This window comes from Lagopus leucura, unplaced genomic scaffold (genome assembly GCF_019238085.1).
Source record: "Lagopus leucura isolate 7727_CA_CO unplaced genomic scaffold, USGS_WTPT01 Super-Scaffold_100001, whole genome shotgun sequence".
NCBI lineage: Eukaryota > Metazoa > Chordata > Aves > Galliformes > Phasianidae > Lagopus > Lagopus leucura.
The window spans coordinates 41,151,710-41,176,147 of NW_024962262.1; the positions used below are offsets into that span (position 1 = coordinate 41,151,710).

General features: G+C 43.6%; 2 protein-coding genes across 4 annotated transcripts in view; one reads left to right on the forward strand and one right to left on the reverse strand.

Annotated features, from left to right (window-relative positions):
* Positions 1-2,145, forward strand: part of CARS2 (cysteinyl-tRNA synthetase 2, mitochondrial) — a 33,671-nt gene extending 31,526 nt beyond the window's left edge. For all 3 annotated transcript variants that reach the window (XM_042866896.1, XM_042866897.1, XM_042866898.1), the window contains 2 exons: positions 200-463; positions 1,987-2,145. In XM_042866896.1, the coding sequence (XP_042722830.1) occupies positions 200-463; positions 1,987-2,061 (339 nt within the window). In that variant the 3' untranslated portion in view covers positions 2,062-2,145. The remainder of the gene's footprint in view (positions 1-199; positions 464-1,986) is intronic.
* Positions 2,146-4,524: 2,379 nt separating this feature from the next.
* NAXD (NAD(P)HX dehydratase) overlaps positions 4,525-24,438 on the reverse strand; it is a 47,750-nt gene continuing 27,836 nt past the window's right edge. The window contains 5 exon segments of the mRNA XM_042866664.1: positions 4,525-4,929; positions 7,034-7,154; positions 14,806-14,926; positions 15,289-15,393; positions 15,475-15,525. Coding sequence (XP_042722598.1) covers positions 4,779-4,929; positions 7,034-7,154; positions 14,806-14,926; positions 15,289-15,393; positions 15,475-15,525 — 549 coding nt within the window. The 3' untranslated portion in view covers positions 4,525-4,778.

The window sequence follows — 24,438 nt, forward strand, 5'->3', positions numbered from 1 at the left end:
GTGAGGTCCCTTCCAGCCCAAAGTGTTGAGTGACTGTGATTCTTTGCACTTCTGTCCAGTGTGAGGAACGGGCTGCCAGGTTTCAGTTACATCACTGTAATGGAAGGCACACATCCAGGAGAGGTGGCGAGGCTGCTGAATTGTGATTGACTTTGAAATCGTTCTCAGATGTTTTTAAAATGACACGCTTGGTTCGTAGGTCGCAGTGGGAGGGAGAAATACAGCTCTGCTCTCCAGTGTGATGGATGAGCTCGTGAGCTTCCGCACAAAGGTTCGTAACTACGCTCTTGTGCTGCCGGAAGCCACAGAGACTGTGCGAATGGAGGAAGGTGCCGTGGGAGCAAAAGGACCAAAACAAGAACAGAAAGAAAAGAGACGGCAGCTGATGCAGGAGAGAAAACCCCTCCTGGAGGCCTGCGACAGCCTGCGTGGGGACCTGGCTGCCTTTGGAATCCACATCAAGGTAAAAAACAGCTGCTCCCCGCGTGAGATGGGCCTTGGTTTGTCAGGCAGCATCCGGTTGTGCCCTTTCACAGCTCCCATCGCTGTGCTACAGCAGCAGTAGCAGGAGGCAGCTAATGGCCTGTCCTGATCCTCAGCCATGTGTCCCCGTGCAAGCTGTAGCTCCTTCTGCAGCTGCCAAGGGAGTGTTGTTTTGCCACTGAAAATCCCATTGTGTTCAGAAATCCTGAAATTGTCCCAGTTCAATACAGCAGAAGGGCTGGGAGCGATGTGTGCTGTTTTAAAAAGACTGAAGAGGAACAGGAAAGTAACCTGAGGTGACTGGTGGAAATACTGCCTTCCCTCTACCTACACACCCATATCAAAAGGGTAGGTCCTCACCGGAGGGTCTGTTCCTCACTCTTGAGTTGTACATACTTTCCCTGGTTCCTGTACCACTTCTCTCTCTGTGGTGCATTCTGTTCTTAGTCTGTTCCTAATACCAATCTTCTCCTTTTGCATTACCCTGACTGTGCTCAAGAGAAGTCCCCTCGTGGGGTTGCTACCTCCTCCTGGTTTCAAGATGCTGCATTGCTGCTTCAGGGGGTGCTGCTGCTTCCAGCTCTGTTCTCACCTCAGCTTCAGGCTTTTTATATGCAGAATCGTGCCTGCTTTGCCCAGCAGTTCACTCTGCTCCTTGCACGTGAGCCGTGCTCAGTGTCCTTGCGTTGTTTTACCTCTGGGCAGGTACAAAGCAGGATCATGTCAGGGGTGACCACAGGCATCCCTGGTAAATGCTGAGCGTGAGAGGCGATGTCAGTGCTGCCATTAAAAGCAGGCGGGAGCTGTGGTCAGCTCAGGATCTCAGATGGAAGCCAGTGTGCTGCTAAGTGCTGGGCTGAGGGACAGAGCACCCCGGTGCTGAACTGCAGCTGTGAAAGCAGAGGGAGCCGTGGGAAGCTGGAATATTTGCTCCCCTGTATGTACACAACTGCCTTCTGCTGAACCTCCATTCTGTAGGGCTCTTCCGAGACTGCTGGAGGTGCAGCACAAGGGGTTCCTCTGTGTGCTGAGACTGACCCAGCACCCCCTGAGGGGTTTGGGCAGGCAGGGAGGGCTCAGCTGCTGCAGGCTGTAGTAGCAGCTCAGGGGGTGCTTATAAGTGAATTTAGTGAAAGTCAGATTTGAAGAAAGGGCGATTTCTTCAACTGATTGAGTTTATGACTTCTGCATGCTGTCTTTCATGTCGCTCAGTGCATGTGAGGTTTGTCTGAATTACAGAGCTTCAAGCAACCAGATGGAAATATCCATCAACCTACTGCTACCAAGGGCGTTCCTGGGGGATGGCATCACCACCTCTGTTCCCTGTTTGATTAATGGCTTTGCTGCACAAAAAAATACACAAGTAAAATAAATAAGGAAATAAATTTGAACCCTCTCAGAACTGCACGTGGTGCGTTGTGTGGCACCCAGACCGAGTGTGAGGCAGATACAGACCCTTTGTGATCCCAGCTGCTAGGCCTGACCCACTGCTTGTTGTTGCAGGACAGAAGCACAGCTTCGACGTGGGAAATGGCAGAAAGCGGGCAAGCAGAGCAGCAGGCTGAGGAGAAAAGCTGAGCCTTCAGCGCTGGGCTTGTGCTTTAACTGCTGCGTTGTCAATACTGCTGCTATCCTAATAAAGTAGAAGGCGTCATCTTTTCAGTTTGCTTTGGCACAGTGTGATTTCAGGGGCTCAGGGTGCGTCTGTCAGCAGTGGAAAGAGGGAGGTGGTGCATGCAGTGCACTACTGGTCCCATTAGTGAGCCCCCACAGAGCAAGCAGCTGGCACACAGCGCAGGGGGGAGTGGGAGGCGCTGTGGCAGCCTCACCCAGGGCTGCAGGGTGGCTCTGTGCAGGGCAGCTTGGATCAGCATTCAGTAGTGAAACCCAAGGGGCTGTCAGGCGTGGTTTGACGACAGCCACAGAGGCAGTTACCATGTGAGAGAGAGCAAATGCCTCTTTCCTTTGGCTGCGTGTGCTTTAAAGATAGGGGTGAGGCGACTGTTGCTCTGTGCTGCTGCTGTTGCTCTGTGCTGCCATGACCTGGAAGCAACAGCTTTGGGGGGGGGCAAAGGTGCTCAGAACACAGGGAAGCACACAGTGTGAAGTTGCTATATTTTTATTTCCTACTGAAAGGAATTGCTACATTTCCAGAATGTTTAAAAATTGTAACAATCGTTATTTGAGTACATTGGTGAATAACAAAGTTACAGCTCTTGTGTAGACTTAAAAACCAACATGGCAGGTTGAGGTCTGTACTGACGGAGATCCATTGGCTTGGCCTACAAATGCCATTTTGCTATAGTGCCATTTTGATACCCTGCCACTGATGTTCTAGATAAAACCTTTTGCTCAGTGTTCTACAGGAAATCCAGTAGCTGTTTTAAATCAGTTTGCTGATTTTTATTTTTTTTTTAAAGGAGTTGGGCTTCTCCAATGAAGGGGAAAAATCATGGTACCTTGGTTTCCCCCAGCGTGGTGGGAGGGTAGAAAACTGCTTTAAGTAAACACCAGAAATCCATCTCTTATGAGTAGACAGGCTCTAATTTAAGAAGTTCTGTGAACCCTCATAGACCAAAAAGAGCAAACATTTAAAAACCCATTTTACAAAATAGGTAACTGGGTTAAAAAGAAAAACAAAACACATTGGGGTGAGGTAGTAGTCACAGTGCATACAGAAGTAGTAATGCTAAGGGCCAGAGGGGCGACAGGCAGAGCAGCCAGGTGCTTTCTGTGGGAAGCTATTGCAAGCTATGAGGACACGATCTGCCTCGTGTGTGTGTCACTGTGCTCCACTCCAGAGCTGGAAAACAGTGGTTGCAATGAATATTTAACACCTGTTTTAACTACAAGGCACACCTCTGTGTGCTTGTTCCTGCGTTTCAGTGAGTATATACAGCTGGAGCTGGAGTGTAGGTTCAGTGGGAGCACCATTTCCTGCCAGCTCTCTGAGAGTGCTCAGGATGAACTTGCTCCTCTCTCCGTATCAGGGCAATCCTCGCAAGCTTTGACTGAATTTCCAACAATATGAAAAATGATTGTTATGCAGAATGCCATTCAACTTCCCCTTTCTATCCAACACTGAATACCTCAAATGGGAAGGAACCCACAGGGATCATCAAGTCCAACTCCTGGCGCCACGCAGGAGTTTCCAGCATTCAAACCCTGTGTCAGAGTGGAGCTGTTGTGCCACTGAGCCAGCCAGGTATGTCCCTAACAAACAGGGGCAGACCCAGCTTGGTCATTTCTCTGCACAGCTGCCCCACACAGAGCTTTGGCCTCTGCCAGCAATTTTCTGTTCCTGTGGCTCACAGTGCACACAGCTGCCTGCCTTGGCTCTGACATGCAGGGACATACAGGTTCATATTCCTGTTGGCTAACAGACACCGACCTACATGGTACATCTGTGCTCACGTTCTCAGAGCTCCAGTGCAGCAGCACTTGGGGTCCTACAAAGCTTTGCCATTACACCCAAGAGCCTGAGCCATGTCAGTTCAGCAGCACAGCGTTCCTACCCTGCGTAGCACCTCTCTGAATGAGAACGTGGCACAATTCATCGTGCCCAGTTCCGGATGACTGAGACCAGCTGAAGGACTAGAAAAGAGTTCTTCTCTCAGGTAAGCATAAATGCTGTTTAATACTAACATACCTACAGTCTATCCTTACTGTGCAATGGGGGAATCTTCCCAAAGCCCAGACCTTGAAGGAAGGATGTCTAGTCAAAATGAATGCTGCCTCTGGGATTGGGAATGGAAAAGGCAACTAGTTACATTCAACATCTAAAGCAATGCTCATGCATTCCCTTTCCAAGGAGGCTGACTTTCTGCTTCTTAAAGTGACTATACTACATGGCAAAACATGAAGTGCAATCGTTAGATTCCAGACAGAGGGTCTAAGGATGAACTCAGGACAACCGTGGTGCAATCTAGGAAACTCGGTTGAGCTGGTGGAAGAATTTCATTCTTACCTAAGTCTTAAGTGCATTGTTTTGCTGTTCATATTTCAGTTATTGCTCAATAACTATCAAAAAGAACAGAGGAATACTTTCAGCTTAGTTTTATTATATTATAACAGATCTGCAACTACAGCTTATTTCAGCCAAAACATTTCTGTATTCCAAACTCTTAAAAAATATCTACATTAATCATATTTTTCTATTCTTAAAAATGAAAAAAAAATCTACCTAGCATACCGATGCTGCTACAGCACTTGCAGGGTGCATTACTTAAATTCTACTGTAAATGCAATGATTCTTGCAGTCGTCGGTCTTCCTTCTCTTCTCGGCTGCTCTGACCTCAGGTTTCAAAAAGTTTGCTAAAAGCTGTTCCAACTTCTGAAACCATGTCAGAGGCTGTCATTGAACGTCCGAATTTTTGGAAGGCCTGGTTGTTGCACTGCCTCGTCAGAGAGCAAGCTCCAAATGCAGCCACGAGGAAGGGATTTTGACTAAAAGGAAAGAAATCAAATTACAAACCATAGCTGAACGTTCTGTTTCTAAAGCAGTCTTGTGTAAGAGTGATCCAGCCAGCACAAGTAACCCTATAATGGACCAGGGAGCTCCTCAGTGATGGAGCTGAAGCACAACAAGCCCTTATGCAGCCACACTGGTGTAAAAAAGTGCTTAAAAATGGGATGGCAACCCAGCCCTCACCTTAGCTGGCCCCTAAAAAATACCATACTTTTATTTCTCGCCCTTGGGTGTAACACTGGAGTTCCTTTCTCCATTAGCAGAGGGGACTCTGCTCTCAGGGACAGCGTTGGGGTGATGGACAATCAGGTGGCAGTCAGTGAGAAGACGTATAAATACCTCATGAACTGCACAGAAGGTCATTATGTATCATTAGATCAGCTTAACAAGAGCGCTCTAACACCTGAAAGCCACAACAGAAACTCTCTTGAAGCTCCCTATGTTGATGAGCTACCTAACAGTGTATCTGTGCCTGCCATTCAAGCACTGATCCTCCCCCATAGAAGGCAGCACAGACGTGAGGCCCAGCAGCCTGCACACAGTTCTTATGCTCCCTAGCACCAGGTTCATGCCTATGGTATTCCAAAGCCATCACCTCTTACTTACTAGGAGAACCCTGTGTGCTGTACCAGAGTGTCTGCAGAACATGTGCTGGCTGTGCTGATCTCCCCAGCAATGCGGTGCATGCCACGCACACAAATGAACTCATCCTTTTCATTATGTAAAATGAAGTTACTCTTTTACTGACAGCTGCAACTTCAGACACACCAACAACCCTGGTTTTGTTCTCCATTCTGGATATGTTATGATTTATGTGATGGAAACAAGGAGGTGATGCTCATTACATTTGATATTTAGCACACTAACTAGAGAAAGAGGAAAAGTGGAGCAGGGATCTGGCATTTGCTGCAGTCAACCACGCTCAGTGGGGCACCCAGCAAGGCAGAATTCAGCCTTAAGCTTCAAAACTGTGTTCAGCCCTGAATACCCTTTCTCCAAATACCCAAGACTGAAAAAATACAGAAAGAACTGGAAAGATATCTAGAAAATGAGAGAGACTGCTGTGTGAGGAAATGCTGCAAATACAATCTTTGGAAGAGACGATAAGATGGTAATACCAACATTTGCTCAGCAAATTCAATGAAACACTCCACATCTTTTTCTCATGCAAGCTACCATTTCATATACTACCAAAGGGTATATTACTACTGCTGCTACAACACCAGAGGGGATGTACAATCACACTAACGACGTATTTGAGAAGTACTTGGGGAAATCTTTTTGTTTAGTGGATTAACAAACATAATAAGTTATTGAAAATAAGGGTGAACTAAGCGTATTTTTTTTTAAACGAGTATTTAGACTAAGAAAAAGCCTGATGCTTCATTACTTCAGACTGCAGTCTACATTCTTAGCTCACTACATTCTGGGAAGAAGCACTGTTGTTCCCTAACAACTGCTTGTCATCCTTTACATTTCACTTAGAGCAGCTTCTTTCACAGACCCCAAAACTCTACAGACCAAGCAGTCAGATGGGAATTGATGTAACTCAGCAGATGAGCCAGCAGCCAGCTGCAGGTGAACGTCTGCTTTATGTATGAGCAAACAGGGCAGCTGCTTGGCCTTAAAACTGTCACCCTCTTGGAACCTGTATTTTGTTTTTGAGTTTCAACCCACCTGCTCCACTACCTTACTTTAGTGAATGCGAGGTAATTCACCAAGTTACAAAAGCGAAACTACATCAAGCTTGGCTCTGAGCTACACAGATGTTACTGAGAGTGACCACTACCTGCTTACCCTTCACACTTCCTGCTTACATTCAGCTGTTTTGGAAACACACCCTCCACATATAAGTGTCTGTGGGAACTGAGCCAAGATCACACTCTTCTTCTGCCTCCAACTTGGGACATGTTTGTCTTGTGATGTACCTCAGCTCCAGAGCACACCCGCAAAACTGCATGGATGCTTCAGACCCAGTGACTCCTTCGATTTTATTTGGACATGTCTAGAGCAGGACTACAGCAGTCGCCACAGGGGAACACAGACTCACAACAATGAAGACATCATTAACAACATCCATACCCGTTCGTTTTTTCTGCTCCAGCCAGAAATGCCCAGTGTGCTAAGACTCCGAGGGAACCAGAAAGGAGGTCTCCTTGTCCTCCACATCTCCGGCTGCTTCCTTCATGACTGCACACAAGCACTGTGAACGAGCAAACCCAAACCAGTCAGGTGCATTGCTTCTTCTATACACAGTGATATTGCTGCGGCTGTGGGAGCGAAGCTCTGGGGGAACTCACAGGCAGCAGCATATGCTGCAATACACTATTTGTTAACAACAACAAAATTAAATTGTGTTAATATTTAAAAAAAAAAAAAACAACAAATCACTTTCCAGTTACTTTTCACTCCTTTGTAGTGACGTGGCACAATGCTGTTGCTGTTTCCATTCCACTCAGCCTGCAGAGAACGCTGCCGCCCAGCAGTTTAGTGCTCCATGTCTCCATACACCTCCAATGCCACCATTATATGCACACACACCCCACAGTGGCCCAGATCTCCCCAGTGCATGTGTGCATCTCTGCAGAGCCTCAGCCCTTCAGAGTTCACAACAGTAAACCAAGGCATTTCACATGGAGTAAGTGCAAAATGGAACTCAATTCTGAAGCCACCTGTGCACATCAGAAAGCAAGTTTACTGTAAACAGTCTTTTCTTTAGGCTTTGTAGAAATCAAAGGCAAAAAGAGATCTCTGCCGGTCAGCAGTGTCCTGAGAGTCCATGCATGTCTCTGTCAGCAGCGTTGCTGTGGGTAGGTCTGTCAGATAGCAGCTGCTGCCTTTCTGGTTTTGGTACACCAAGGTCCTTGGTCAAACTGATCTCTGTGGAGTTTTAACTATGAGGGACACGCAGATGGTTTCACTGAATGTAAGACCCTTGCTCTCCGCTCTCAGCAAGTCCAAAAGTAGGAAGCCAGTTATTAGCATACTCCTGGGCAAGCAAAGCACACAAGGCAATACGAAGCAAGGCACTGCTTGTGCCAACAGCTTTCCCCTTGGGATTCTCCAAGGTGTGCGACAGAGCAGCCTAGGAGTTTTGAAGGGATTACCATCCCTATTTTTTAGAGTAACCGTGTCTTTCAGATAATGGGAAAAATCTGCCTGCGCACAAACTGAACCTTGCAGGTAAACCTTAAACAGCAAGATTTAAAAAAACCTACTTAACACAAGCAAACCTTCCCAGTTCATTTGCACAGCTCATTTCTTTGTTACTCAGTGCAGCGGAGAATTGTACTTCGCTTCCATTGCTTCCCAACTCTTCCAGCAGTAATTGCTGGGCTCACGAGGCCGGGCAGCTGTGTGTTTTTGCTGCCACTGGGAGGGCAAAGATTCATTAGTCACCACCAACACAGCAGACACCGCTGCACTGCTCCCAGCACTTCATTTTCCCAATTGCCCTTCTCCCTCCCTTCCCCTGGCCCCCAAATTAAGATTCCGGAGGTGTTTCTCAGTGAGCAGTAGTTAATGTCAAATTTCACAAGTGTAATACTCTTCTGAGGGTGGTATTTGAACAAGGTATGCCCTCTTAGGTGGATTTTTTTATTTATTTATTTTTTTAAATACAGTGCTTTGGAGAAATTACCTCTAATTCTGTTACTTTGAAGATGGTATCTCACAGGATTTTCACTTTGAGGTCTTGAACTCCTGGCAGGAGGCAGGATGGAAATCCTCTGTTCAAAAGCTTTGAGGCCTTCTGACTGACAGCTGAGCACAAGCCCCTGCTTATTAGCTGTATGTCACCATCTGCCACTATTCTGCAGCCCCACAACCTTACAGTCAGTTTTGAGCTGTGCAGGGAAGTAAGATCTGCTCAAACTAGGCCAATTATAATACCCCGCTACAAAAAAAGAAGTGCTCTTTTGTTTGTAAGTCTCAAATATGTGCAGAGTACCTCACAGGCAGCAACAAAGGCAGACCTTTGTACTCTGCACAGAGATGGTGGAAAACAAATCCAGGCAATAGCTTCAAAGCAGCAGAATTACAGGAAATTCACTGAATGAGGGGGAAAGGTATAACGCCCGGCCAGTTCTCTTGCACAGAGGCTCCACTCCTCAAAGAACATCCCTCAATAAAAGGACGATGAACATTACAACAGGCAGTGTGAAAAGGAATGAAAAGCTCCTCTGAACAACAGTCGCTGTTGAGAGCTTTTAAAACAAAAGAAGGAATCCCACAGCAGCGATGTGACAGCCTGGCGTGCCGCCCAACCCGCACAGGACAAAGTCTTCCAGATGCTTTTCTCAATCTTCTCCTACCACAATAAGAACACCCTGCTGCCTTCCTCACCCCTGCCAACCCAACACCCCAACTGAATGTGCCCCACTGCCTGCACAGAGCAGCTCTTCAGCCACCACGTGGGTGCCCTCCTGACACCGCCGCACCGAGCAGTGCCAAGTGGTGCTGATGCCACCAGAGCTCTGTTAGATCACAAGGAGTGGTGTGGGTTGGAAGGGAGCTTTAAGATCACCCAGTTCCAACCCCACTGCTGTAGGCAGGGACGCCTCCCACTAGACCAGGTTGCTCAAAGCCCCATCCAGCCTGGATGGACACGAGTGGATGAGGTAAATAGAAAAACAAGACCTTCAGAGGCAAAAACAGGCAGCTGATGTCAGCTGGATCGAGGTGCCCTGCTCTGTTTTTGAATAGCTCCTGGCAACCAGATCTGATGTCATTATTTCACAGGGCGATGATCTGAAAAACTAACTCAGTATAATTAATGGCAGACTTTTAATGAAAACCAATTTATGCCAGGCAACCTTCCGAAAAAAAAAGTCAACCTGACTCCCTAGCACTATGGAGCACACAGACCTGTAGTAAGCAGCTGAAATAAAAATGCTGTAACTGACAAAATCTCTGAGTGAAATAAGGCAAGAAAGATTGACTACAGCCAGAACAACCACAGCCCCGCTGCAACAATTTCAACATCATTTCAACAATTAAACAGCATGTAAACATTGCCAGAGCTGTGTGCAGCAAATACAACACCCTGGCACACAGAGTCACACAGGTTTCTTGCCTACAGAAGTCCATTAAAACAATTTGTAACAACAGGAACAAGAAATGAAGGCTGTCACACTGACAGAATATTGGAAAGTAGAAATTCTCAAGCTTTATGTACTAAACAATTCAACATTGAGCCCCACATTTCCTGGATAACTACAGGAAAATTATTTAGTGGCTCTCTGCCTAACATAAATCAGGCCATGGAATAAGTTACCCTCAGTCCCTTTTCAGCATGCCTTGAAGATAAACATTAGCATTTTGGGAAGCATTCAGACCATGGCCTCATGCTACCCTTTATCTCTACCAGCAAGCTTTGAACCAAAGGAGCTCACAGCCCAAACTGTGCAGGCAGATCAAAACCCAAAAGCATGACACATTTATTGCTATTCTATGCTTAATTCAAAACAAAACAACGAACACACACACAAACAAACAGTCTGTGATGTAAATGAAAATAGCTGTCATGACAGCTTAAAAAAAAAACAAAACTAGAATTTAGTAGCTTTGCTGATATCAAGCACTGTGAGCTGACTGGGAGGCATGAATTTTGATATAGCTATCTATACACAAGCAGCTTCTAATTCCCTCCAGGCATGAGGCACCTACAGCATCTCCACAATCTCCACAATGCCAGCACCTCACCACCCTCTGAGCAAAATATTTCTTCCTAACATCTAAACTAAAACTCCCTTCTTCTCGTCTAAAGCCATTCCTCCTTATCCTATCACTATCAGACCATGCAAAGTTGGTCCCCCCCCTCCTGCTTATAAGCTCCCTTAAACCCCTCAACTGATGTGGAAAAATGTAAGTTGGCTTTTATATAAAGGGTGCTTATACTTTCATATTCACTAATCACACTGCTAAAACTTAGCTAGGTCCTTGAGTGTGAGATATTAGGTAATACAGGTAACGTATGTTAAAAGAAAACAAATTTTGTATTTCTTTCCTTGGATGGGTGCAGGAGCCAGGGAATGGATGTTATAATAGACAAGTAATGACAGGGAGGCAGCAGGTTGAGCTGAGCATGTAGTTGACAAGAGAGTGGGACCGTGGATGGTAACCAAGAGCTCTGTTTTGCCTGGACTGCAGAAGCAGGAGTGGAGTTGAAGGCAGTGCCTTTCAGTTACAATCTAGGCAGAATCTACTGGGCAGCCAGAGACTGACAGGCACCGAACAGCTTCTTTTCTAGCCGTGTAGGGAATAAATGGCAGAAACTCTTAAGTAGTGTTTGGGGATTCAGGGCAAGAGATATTTTTTACCCCATATCAGTAAACCTTACTCCTTTTCACATGCTCTGCTTTTCTTGTCCATGCTGTTGGGCAACAGGAGAGAAATGTTTTGTTATAGGCTCCAGGTAGGAGAAGACAAGAGGCAGCAACTGGCTGGTTACAGTGAGGCCTGCTTTGGGAAAGGAGGAGAGAACAGACGCAGGTGCTGGCAAAAGTATAGGAAAAACTCATCATAGCATTAAATCAAAATGAAACAAAAAACCAAAAAACCCCTAACAATCAACAAAATAAATTTGCTACTTCAAGGACTCAGCCAAATTTTAAACTTGCTAGGAACTAAGATGGGTATAACCACACTTTATTATTGCCCAGTTCTCCAGTGAATAATAAAAAGAAAGCCTTAGAGAGCTGTGCCATAGTGAATAAAAGCTGACTTACCTTTTCCCCATAGGCTGAGTACTCATTCCTACCCTGGTCAGTGATGGCACTGATATCACCTACTAAGAGCATGGTGAAGCTCATCTTTGTAGAGCAGGGAATCAACAAGTGTAGACCAAGCTATAATGTGAAATTGCAAAAGGAAAGAGAAAAAGAGTATATAAAACTTAATTTAAAATCTTGCCAATTACGTTTACAGGGCAGTTGGCAGCTCATAACTGAAACTGAGACATTTTAGGAGAGCCTCATTTGTAGTGGAGGATCGTTACTGATTTTACAGAGGCCACATATGTGATTCAGTTCTGATTTTAAGGCTTCAAAGAACCTCTTGAATCATCTGATGTGATTTATATAAAACAACCTTAAAGGTGTCCTGACATTTTACAGTTTGGGAATCTATCAGCATTCTTGATATGCTATTCTCATAGCTAATTTCTTTGACTCTTAATAAAATCTGCCTTACTTGTGATGTGAGTTTGTTTAAACTTCAGCTTCCAATCAGAGCTTATTGTGCTGGTTTGTTCTGATTACAGTTATCTGCTAACAGCAACCCTTCACCAACAACGCCTGTACTTCCAGCTCACTATCAAAGCACTTTATGACAAAGGTAAATTGTCAAATGTATTTCCTACAGACACATGAATAAAAGTACACTGAAAAAAACCCACTACAGTCAGATCTAAGCCAAAAAGTATTCACCAAGCCCTTGTTTTCCCTGCTGCAAAGCCCTGCCTCCTCAAAAAGCTTTCCTTCCACACCAGCCAAGCACTGCACACCACAGCTACATGCCTAAGTTCGCAATTTCTACTTTTTCTGGAGAGCAGTGACACTTAATTCTTCAGAAAGTATGCATGCATTATCTGCCCAAAGGAGAACGTTTAAAAGTGATGCTAGACATCGCAGTATTGGTGTGCTAGGCACAGGAGCTCAAGCACGAAAGCCCTAAAAACAGATAAGGCTAAAGCATGATAGACAGAAGATGATATGAAAAATAAAAGGCAAAAGGAGAACACAGATGTTTTCATAATATTTGGTTGTGCTCAGGGGACACTGCCTGATCCAGTGGTCTGCATTTCCCTCACACTGGAATCATCACGTATGTTGTCTCAGCTGAAAAATAACGACATCGGATCAAAAGGACAGACAGATGAAAAAAGCAGTGAGTTAAGAATGGAAAACCTGGGAGAGAATTCAAGGTCAGCGACACAACAGCATGCTCTGTGCTGCATTGGAGGAGCCCTTCAGAAATCAACCAACGGTGTTTCTCAGACCCAGAGAACGTTTCTGTTAAAAGGAAGCTGAAGTCTTTTCTGCAAAATTCTCAGGAGCTCTTTACCAGCAACACAAAACCTAAACACAGTGTTTGCAGTAGACACTATAATCTGTATTCAACTTGACAACTGCTTTCTCGTGGCTCAGCAGTGCTACCTGTGACGTCTGCAATTCAGGAGAGAGAAAGCCATCAATCATATAACCAATGTAAGAACACGAACGCGGCCTATAGCTGTATCAAACAATTGCTACAAAGGCACAGAGTTGTTTTTATTTCAAATTAAAAAGCTGCTTTGCTAAGAGAAATAAAATCAGAATGTTAGACAAAGGAAAAGGTGGGGGGAAAAATAACAGTGAAAGCCCCAAAAAGACATAAGACACCAGATTTGTGCCAAGCCTGACCATTCAAAATTGAAATTGCAGACTTTTAGTTGCTTCCTCCCTTTTTTGAACCTTGCACGACAAGAGACAACAGATACTGAGTGTCTCCTCTCTGCAGCAAGCACTGAGAATATACTTCTCTCAAGAAGAGCAACTCAAAAGATCAGAGATGTACGAGGCAGCGTGCTTAGTCAAAAGTGTCACCCAGTTTTCCCAACAGTCATCACAAAAGCAACAAGCCTGCACAAAAAGTAACATGGTTGACAGAAAAACCACAGGAAGATTTGCTGCAGTACTCTAAAGGTCTCTAACTGACCTAAACTGGAGCCATGGTATTTCTTCCTCTGGCATGGATCATTCTCCCTTAAGCGTGGACTGATAGTCCAAGGCTGCAAATCAAGTCTGCCGTTGGTACAAATATGACAGCAGACCTTATGTAATGAGATGTGGGTGCTGCATGACCCAAAGTCCTTCACCACACAGCCATAACTACACTGTTTCCAATCTCAGCTTGCTTCACAGTCTGCTACAGTACCTGTGCTAATGGGGCTACGTGGAAGGTGGCTCTGCACAAACCAACTGTGGTACTACACGTGTTTTTCTGGTTATAAAAGACTCCCATTGCTCCTAATAATAAAAAAGGATATGCAAAAAGATTCTGAAAACATCAGTATTTATCAGAGTTCATTTATCAGCATTTCAAGTAATTAGGGGCAGGGCTGCTGCTTGTTATGTATGTGAAATAATGCCATGCATTCAAAATGGGATGAAGACACTCATGAATTCATTTTACACTTATCCCAGCAAATAATCTTAACAAAAGACAAGCAGCTAATTTCATTAAGTACACTTAAACTATATTAGTAAGTGACAGTTTTTAGAAGTTGTAATGATGATCTAGAGCTAAATTAAAGAAAAGTTGTCAGGGCTAATATATAAGTCATATAGGTACATACTAATCTACAACTCCATGGAGGACAATAACAAGCAACTAAGCAGTCCATGAACCTCAGGACATCATCTTTTCAGACACATCAACACATGGTGTAACAGCATTATTCTGCATGGATTCAGCAGTGACACCTGCACTTAGACCATCTCAGTGAAGGACTTTTAAACAGCTTACAAAAACAATGAACGGGGGGTTGAAACTTGGTGATCCTTGGGGTCCTTTCCAACCCAAGCCATTCTATGATTCTGTGAATGAGTTTCTTAATATGCATTTAGTATAGGACATTGGTTACAGCCATTTACATTCAAAATAATATCAGCAACTTTTTTTCAGCAACTAAATTGCTCTTTTTAAAATACCAACTCACATAAGGCACCTAAAGGTGATCTGCAAAGACAGCCTTTCCCCCCCTTCTCAATTGTCAGAATACAACCAACCAGTTATTATACAGTCAGCCACTGGCCTTCAACTGAAAACAAACAAAAAAAATCACACTGCTGAGAGCAAAAGGTCTCACTTACCTTTCTCTCCATCTGAAATAAGATCTCGTTCTCCCTTTTGAACAACTGTCAAATTCCCCAAGGCTTGGCTGAGTCTTAAAACACATCCATGATGATCACTACTGTCTACGGGGTCTCTAAGCTATAACACAAGAATTCCACACACAGTACGTATTTTATTACTAGAACAAAACATTCTAACACACACGCTAGCTACTTCAGCATGTGTGGGGAAAAGAAAAAGCATCATCATCAGTCTTTCCAGGTATTTTTACTCTATACCCATTGCAGTGCCAGAAATACCTTAGAAATGGTCTCCCATGAAGGAGAGCTCTGTTTAAGAATATGTATTGCTGAGGCAATTATGCCCCAGAATGAAAACCCAGACAATGCTTATCTTGCATATAAAACCAGCATGTGATGTTTAGCCCAGTAACTGGGTGTTTAAAGCCTTCAAGACTGAACTTGTGTGTACTTAAGTATCAAAGAAGGGAAATAGCTCACCATGGCCTCATATAGTCTGCTAAACTCCATATAGTTAGGAGTAAGAATAGCTCGCTGGTACCCTTGAATAAGAGAAGGCTGCTGGGAAATAAGCCACAATCCATCCTGCAAGAAACAGCAAGAGAAACATTTTCTGAATAGATTCTTAAATGTCAAAGCCACTGAATCGATCAAAAATATACTTACAGCATCAATAATGATAGGAATTCCTTTCAGTTTTGATTTTTCTATAATAGCCTGCAAAAAAAAAAAAAATGCAGGTAACTTTAAGACACTTGCATTTTCTTCCTGTCTAAAAGGTAGGTGCTGTACTGTAAGTCTGGTCATATAACATGCTTTTTAACAGCAAAATAAATTTTATTACATTCTTTAAAGTAAAAGAAGGCATTTTCATATCCATTGGTAATTTGACAGTGGCATCATTCCCTCCCTAGTTCAAGCAGTCACAAGAAGGCTCCTACATACAATTGACACAGAGGTACTGATAAGCATAGAAGAAAACAATGCCTAACTCACTCCTCTGATGGAGGAGACTCATGATGCCAACTTAAGTCACATATAGGAAATGTACACCTCCAAGTAACAAAGGAGAGACAAATCCAAATGAGTAACGTCAATTAATTAATTTCCAGGGTACTATATGTACCTCCGTTCTTACAGTCAGAATAAACACAGCCCACAGTGCTTCCTGTAAATTACTAATGATGGAATACACATAGCCTCATTCACTCCTACGCAATTCTAATTTTTCCAGTTGCAGTAGCAATGTTTCCCTTCTGTATCTAAATAGACGACCAGAACACAGCAGCGTGCTTCAAACCAACATTACTTCTGCTCGTTTGGGCACTGTTTTCATGTAAGCGTGAGACTGAAACACGACCCACTGCAACAAGCCTGAGGGCTTCTCTCAGTACACAGCTGCAGCTGCGTTAGGAGCCACTACAGAATATAAACCTCTCCATTACATGTACACACTTGCACAGGTCTCAGCTTGGGCTGCATTTCACAGACTACCAGCTGTAACCCCCTCCTGGGATTCCAGGGGAATGCCACAGGTCCTCTTTTGTATTCAGCTGCCTGTACAACTCTGAACAGCAAATTTCATACAACTCATACCATTCAGCTACTACAAAAATATTCAAATTTACAAATAAGTGTATTCAGCAGCTGCGTGAGGAACACAGCTAGCTAGCTGTGGCATCACTGAACACTAGGTAGACTCTCTTAGAAAGATTTAAAAAAAACTTACAAGATAAAAGAATCACAGAATGCCCTGGGCTGAAAAGGACCACAATGATCATCTACTTTCAACCCCCTGCTATGTGCAGGGTCACCAACCACCAGACCAGGCTGCCCAGAGCCACATCCAGCCTGGCCTTGAATGCCTCCAGGGATGGGGCATCCACAGCCTCCTTGGGCATTCAAGGCCAGGATGGATTGGACTTTGAGCAACCTACAGTGGGAGGTGTCTCTGCCTATAGCAAGGGGTTGGAACTAGGTGATCTTTAAGGTCCCTTCCAACCCAAACCATTCTATGATTCTTTATTCATTAAAATTATCCCATCACAGAAACTGTACTGCTTTGTGCCTGCTGTTTTAACTTAATTTAAATTACATTTGATTTGACTCAATGGTTACATTAAGACAATGCTGAGGATCTAGCACCCAGGTTTGTATTTTCTTCTGTGTAAATGAATGTTACACATCCACAAGTCCAATTACCTTTGAACTGTAGGCTCTTCTTAGTAGATATTATATAGCACTGAACTCCAAGAGGTTAACAAGATAATGTGTAAGAAGAAACATCCCCCAGAATTTTTGATGATATGGATACCATTCACTGCAACCTCATTTTTTAACCAGTTTTAACTAGAAAGAATATTTTTTGTTCATTAGCAGCTTCCTCAAATTTCTTCAGTACACTTAAAATGACTAGTGTCCCACTTCCAATGAAGATGAATCCTCAGTTTATTCTGGTTTCAGCATACCAATCTTTCTTAATGCTTCATTTTTCAGAACAGAATAAACATTTCTCCTAACCAAGTCTGATGGAAGACATCACACCTCAGAAGTCAGTATCTTTCCAAACAATGCTTTTAACTTTATTTTCATTGATCCAATGAATTAATTTTGCCAAAGTGTTTTCTGCTTCTGAAACAATTAAGGTTTGGCTGTTGCTGTTACTGTCTGGTCCCCTGACTACTAGCTAGAATTTCTCCTTACTATATATATATATATATATATATATAACAACAGGTTAAATCAATGAATTCTGAAGGTTCACTGTTCAAGAATTTATGCTTAAGGGGAAAAAAAGGTGGAATTTACAAGCACAGGAGGTACAGGTAAATAGCTTCTGGAAGGCTAGGTCACTGGCACACCCCAGAGAAATAAGACATTTCTTTCTAACAACATTTTGAACCCCCATTTCTCTAACATGCTCTCCACAATCTAAGTGAGGCATTTGACCTCTGCTCTGAAGAAAAATTCCATCTTGTTAAGTAAAATCTACTGGCCAAGCAACTTCTGTTGTGTACTGAGCCTCTGAGGTATCAATTTCTGATCTCACATTGAAGCAATCTTTGTTTTCTCTTTCTCCCTTTATAAATCAAACAGGGGATACAAAGTCCATTCCCTTATTTAGAAAGCTTTTTTTAATTCAAAAAAAAGAAAAATCCAAAAGTAATTGTTTTCCTTTCTTCCTGTTCCATAAATCCAGACAGAAGCTGCCTGTTGACAGACACGGAACCTCAGAGAGGAAGTTGTGGGGAGAAAAGGGATAATGTGGTAACCATAAAAATCAGAAATAAGAGAGCTCTCATAACATAATCACCTCCTGAAGGGCACGATATTCATTGGAGAACCTCCGCTTCTTATCGATTGTGGACAGGATTCATCTCACCTGCTGCCATTTAAAGGTCAAAAGGCTCAGTACAGGAGTGCATCTGGCTTAGGCATTGCATTTAGGGTGGCATGGATCACCTGCAGATGTATCTGTCCCTCCTCAGTTCTCATAGAGAGAGCAGAGAAGACTTACTGCTGTAATTTCAGGAATCAAGTGAGACGACCCCCCCCTCCACCTTTTCAACACTCCATTACTGCAAATGCAGCATACAAGAGTTATTTTAACAAGAGGTGCTTACAGCAGCAATGGCTACATCCTCTATGGGGAGTGTTTTATTTCTGGAAGCAGAAAGATGAATTTTCATCTGAAAATGCACCTCCATGTTCAGCATGGGCTTTCCTGTGTTAGTACTTAGAGTGATTAGAAGAACCTTCATTGTGATTGTATAATAAATACAGCTCAGGATAACTTCACTTTCCACCAAAATCTATTTAATGTTGTCTAGTAGGACTCCTCCTAAGAGCAAGAACTAGCTGCTCACTTCTGTCCCAAGCAATAATCACTTACATGGGAAAGGACTTAGAATATTGCTAATTAAAACAACTAAGAAATTTTGCTAATAAAACACCCAAATTCCAAAGTTAAGGTAGGTCTGCACACAATTAAACACCAGCACATACAGCTATGAATAATGAAACTAAACACTGCCTTTTGAAACGACCCGAGATTCACACACCTCCTGAAGGTGCTATAAGGGACAACCTTCCACACGGTTAGCATTTGCTAGTGGCCAGAAATACCTGACGTTTAGGAATGCCCAAAATAGTGTCCTTTGGTGAGTACAATTTTTAGTGGAGGTCCTAAAAGGAAGGGAACCAGAGAGGATAAAATTAAACTCAATCTACTCCCACTCTACTCTTGAAACACACAATTCCCTGAAAAGTCTTTCTCCTGTGACTGGCCATCTGGGACTTGTATGCCAGCAACCTACTCAGTAAGAACTGAGAAACAAGCTGTGTTACAGCAGGAGCCAGTGCTCTACCTGGATAAAGGTAACCCCTTGCTGAAATTGGGAAAATTTGCAGAGTAAGGGCAAAGAATCTCCGTGTTTATCTGCTGAAACACAATGTATTAATTTCAGTAGAAATCTCTGTTCTCTGTTCCAGCTTTCAAATGGCAATTATAAAACAGACTGCCAATAGAAATAGAAAGCCAAATTTCAATTCTTTGTTGAAAAACGAAGCAAAACTCACTGAAACAGGACAAGGGGAAATGGCTTTAAGCTGGAAGAGGGTAGATTTAGACTAGATATTAGGAAGAAATTCTTTACTGTGAGGGTGGTAGCACACTGGAACAGGTTGCCCAGGGAGGCTGTGGAAGCCTCCACCCTGGAGGTGTTCAATGCCACGCTGGAGGGGGCTTTGAGCAACCTGGTCTAATGGGAGGTGCCCCTGCCTATAGCAGGGGATTGAAACCAGGTGATCTTAAAGGTCTCTTCCAACCCAAACCATTCCATGATTCTATGAAAACCAGAACCAAAAATACATGAAATCAAGATCATCCATGCTGGAAAGGACCCGACGAGGAAGAAGCTTGGAGAAACAAATGGGCAGGATACTACTGAAAGAAGAGAAGGTAAAAAATGGAAAAAACCCAGCCCACTGAATGATTTATCCAGTCTACAGCCTGTGACCTTTGCCTTGAAACACGATGGTCACCAATGTCTCAGTAATAAAGACATGCAGGACTCTTGCACAGATTCACCATTCTAATCGAAAAAAGGGAGTGGACTGATATGAATGAGTATAAGACACTGTCTGCAAGAGACAAGAACTAGGAGCAGAATGGAGGGAACATTTCCATTCCCTCCATGGGGAAGGAATGGACTGCTGTGGGGCTCCCGGGGACAACTGGAGGACCAGACTGCCAAGGAAGTCTTCAGAGAGCATGAATCCCAAGGCACAAGGAACAGACACCAGGCAGCATGCTCAAGGGAACATCCATAGCTTCTTACAGCCGGTCAGAACACCTCCCACCTACTGCATGGATCAGCAATAGCACATGTGTTCTACTTACTCTGCCTCTGTTCAACAGTATACACCCTGGATCTCAATGGGATCACAGAAAAGACCATCACGTACTGTTCTGCCCACATCTGACTTAAGTGTACTTTCCTGCTTTTTAAATTAGATGTGCATGGGCAGAAAGAATATCTGCAATGATATTTCAAATATTAGTAGTAGTAAACTTGTGGTTTTCCTGATGAACTGGTTTAGCTACACAATAACCTTGGCGTTCAGTATTTGAAAGGGAAAAATAAGGAAATTGAGGTCAATGGTTTCAATAAAAGATTGCATCTTAATGAAACAAACAGAAAACCACTGTGGCAGCATATGAAGCAGCAACATTTATCTCACAATTGCAATTAATTTTCTCTAAAGATACATCACACTCTCATCGTTTTACCTTGCAAAGGAAAGATACTGTGGGCAAGGTTTCCTTTACTGACACCAGCAATAAACAGTGCATTTCTTAGGTCCCTTAAAAAAGAGCCATGTCCCAGACCATTCCTGGCAAAATTCCTTAACCTGTGTGTTTGAAGACAGTTCAAAACTCAGCATACCATAATACTGGATAGCACTGACCACAAAATCATCCTAACACCCCAGTAAGCAGTATACCCTTGCTATAATCTCTATAAAAAGTGCATTCTATTTCAATCTGAAAATGCCAAGTATGCAACTAAATTTTCTGCTAGATATTCCAAAGTAAAGACAAAATATCTTCAGTGGGCTACTGAGCAGATGAGGTCTTTTAAACAACAGTTTGCATGTCTACAACTTGTCAGCAACCAGACTTCTGTGAATAATGTCTTCACTTGTCCAAATAGGTAACTGTCAGATTCCCTTGGCATCTGGGCACTGCGTACCTTGCAACCAAGTCTATTTTCATGTACCTGGAACTCCAGTCAGCTGAGGCCTGCAAAGTTCATCAGCATTACAGAATTATTTGAGTTGGAAGAGACCTTTAAAGCTCATCTAATCTGTTCATGTTCATGTTTCATCTGCAATGAACAAGGGCATCTACACACCCACAGCTCAATCAGGTTGCTCAGAGCCCTGCCCAGCCTGACCGTGGATGCCTCCAAGGATGGGGCACCCACATTTCTGGGCAACCTGTTCCAGTGCCTCACCAACCTTATTGTAATAAACCTTCTTCTCATATTCAGTTTAAACATCCTTTCTTTCAGTTGGAAACCATTTTCTTTTGTCCTATCACCAGAGACCATGCTTTAGCAGTCCCCTTCCTTCTTATAGCCCCCCTCTAGATACTGAAAGGCAATTATCAGGTCTCCCTGGAGCCTTCTCCAGCCTGAGCAGCCCCAGCTCTCTCAGCCTGTCCTCACAGGGGAGGTGTTCCATTCCACAGATCATTTCTGTGGTCCTCGTCTGGATGTGCCCCAACAGGTCTGTGCTGAGGACTCCACATCCAGATGCAGTACTCTAGGTGAGGTTTGAGCACAGAGTAGAGGAGCAGGATCACCTCCCTTATCCCGTTGGCCATGCTTCTTTTGTATATGGTTGGCTTTCTGGGCTGTGAGGGCACATTGCTGGGTTGTGTCCAGCTTGCCACCCACTAGTATCCCTAAGTCCTTTTCAGCAGGGCTGTGCTCTATCCTCACATCCCCCAGCTTGCACTGATTTGGAGAGTGGGGGTGAGTTCCCACAATCCAGGTGCAAGACCTTGCACTTAGATTTGTTGAACCTCATGAAATTCTCCTGGGCCCACTGTTTAAGCCTGTCTAGATCTCTCTGGATGGCATCCCATCCCTCAGGCATGTGGACTGCATCGCACAGCTTGGTGTCATTTGGGAACTTGCTGTACTCAATTCCCACTGTCGATGTCATTGACGAAAATATTAAAGAGCATTGGTCCCAGTACTGACCCGAGGGTCAGTTATTCCACCCTGCAGTTCTCTGGCAGGGTAATCAAAGAGGCTGATAGAATCATTCTCTAAAAGCACAGATACTAGTTCAGAAATATTGGCGACACTGAGGTGACTGACATTACAGTTTAGCTCCACTGTTCATCATGTGCTACTAACCCAAAAACAGTGGGCTGACCTGGGCTCTCATCTGACTAAGCTGGAGTAGCCAGACTTGAGGCAGCACACTCCCTACCAGCTCCTACAGATGGGCACTAAAAACACTAGGAAGTATTTCTGTGTTCCTTGCTTCGAGCCTGGAAAAATGCAGAGTTAGCACGGACTCAGCTTCATAGAGGTCAGGAGGCAGCTCTGTGGTAGAGATGCTTGGAAAATGGGCTTAGCAAGCACAAGTTTGTCATCTTGAACAGCTTGAGGCAGGCAAATATTCCAAGTCCAGGCTGTGCTCAAGGCTACAGCCACAGCTGCTGGGGATGGTGGGGTGGGCAGGGAAAGGAACATCCCTAAACAGCATAGCTTTCACAGAATCACAGAATGGCCCAGGTTGGAAAGGACCTCAAGGATCATGAATCTCCAACCCCCCTCCACCACACACAGGGCCACCAACCTCCCCATTTAACACTAGACCAGGCTGCCCGGGGCCCCATCCAATCTGGCCTTGAACACCTCCAGGGACGGGGCATCCACAACCTCTCTGGGCAGCCTGTTCCAGCACCTCACCACTCTCTCTGTAAAGAACTTCCCTCTGACGTCCAACCTAAATCTTCCCTCCCTTAACTTAAAACCATTTCCCCTTGTCCTGCAGTTATCAACCCTTTCATAGCTTTAATACAGAAGGTTTAAAAAATATGTGAAAACTGAAGTTTCGCTGCTTCGCATCGGAGCCACCTTCCAAGTTAACTGCTTTTTTAAGCTACTGGTGGAAACATGCAGTTAACTTCAAAAGGTCCTGCTCTGGTCTCTGTTAGTTCCCACACAGTAATCCAAGAACTCGCCCTCCTTCCAAAATTGAGCAATGTCAATCGAAGTCTTGCTTTGTGGGCGATTTATATATATCAGCTGCCTAACTGCCTCAGTTTTACCTATATACTCCTGTATGCATAACTATAACTGGCTCATTAATCACTCCCAGCTCTTGAACCTTACATATGAGATGATTAACTACTGATCACCACTCATACTACCTGAATGAAATAAACATTTAACAGAGAAAAATATCCCTTCCCTGACACAAATAGCATCTTTATCCATACTTTATGTGGCATTCAATGTACCTGGGTCTTTTGTCTTTTAACTCTAGTATCACGTGCTGGGCCCTTCTATCCAAAACTGCAGGTACACAGGAAAATATTTCATTTAAACCAGGCAGATGGTGAAAACAACTTTCCTAAAGAGTACCCTGCTACCTTATCAAGTGCTTTGGGAATGTTAGAAGCTGCTGTTCAAACTAACAGGACTGAAAGTGCCGTAGATGGCAGTTATCAAAACAGTTCTGTTCTACATAAAGAGAAAAATAAGAAAGAATCATCTACTTGTAGATTCTCAGTTTGAATTTATAGCAGATCATCTGCTGACTTGGAGGAGGAACTGCAGCTTAATGTTTGCCTCAATCATATGCTTAAGTTTAAAAGCGATGTAATTGAAAATAACATCTGAACAGAAGAAGCAAAAGCCTCCAAAATGCTATTCCAGTTATGCAGAAAAAAGAACACTCCTTTTTAGTCACCTCCCCCCCCATCAAATTCATGCACTACTACAAACCACTTGGGATGCTGTACTTAAATATTCCCATCCCTAAACTCATACAAATCCGGCTTAAACGATAATCTTGTTTACTCCAATCTTAAGTAAGAATTCTGAATCAGAATGAACAAATGCACTAAGTTTTCACATGCTGTCTCACCCACTGAACACTTACAGTCAGAAAGCAAACTCCTTAAGGTTTCCAACTTACGGTTGGTTACGTTAATTTCAATTTGGCATAAGATATTCCTGGTGAGTTGCTGGCATTTTGCCTTAAAATGAAACAAATAGACTTAATTTGAACTCCATAAGTTATCACTGCCAATTTCCTTTTACAGTTTCTTGCTGAATACTGCTCAGAAAGAGTTGAGAAGGCATTCAATGCCAACGCTTTCCTTATGAACATCTTAAGCTTCAAAATCAAGTTAGACAACAATATAAGCCTGCACACAGAAAGCAAATAAACATCCCACTTAACCGTGAATGACTTTCATCAAGACCCATTACATATATTAGAGAATAAATCCTGCTTGCAAGCTGCATAAACCTGTATTTAAGGTTCTGTTAGCATATTTTCAAACACTGTTCTTCTAATCAAGACATCTGTGTGGAAGCT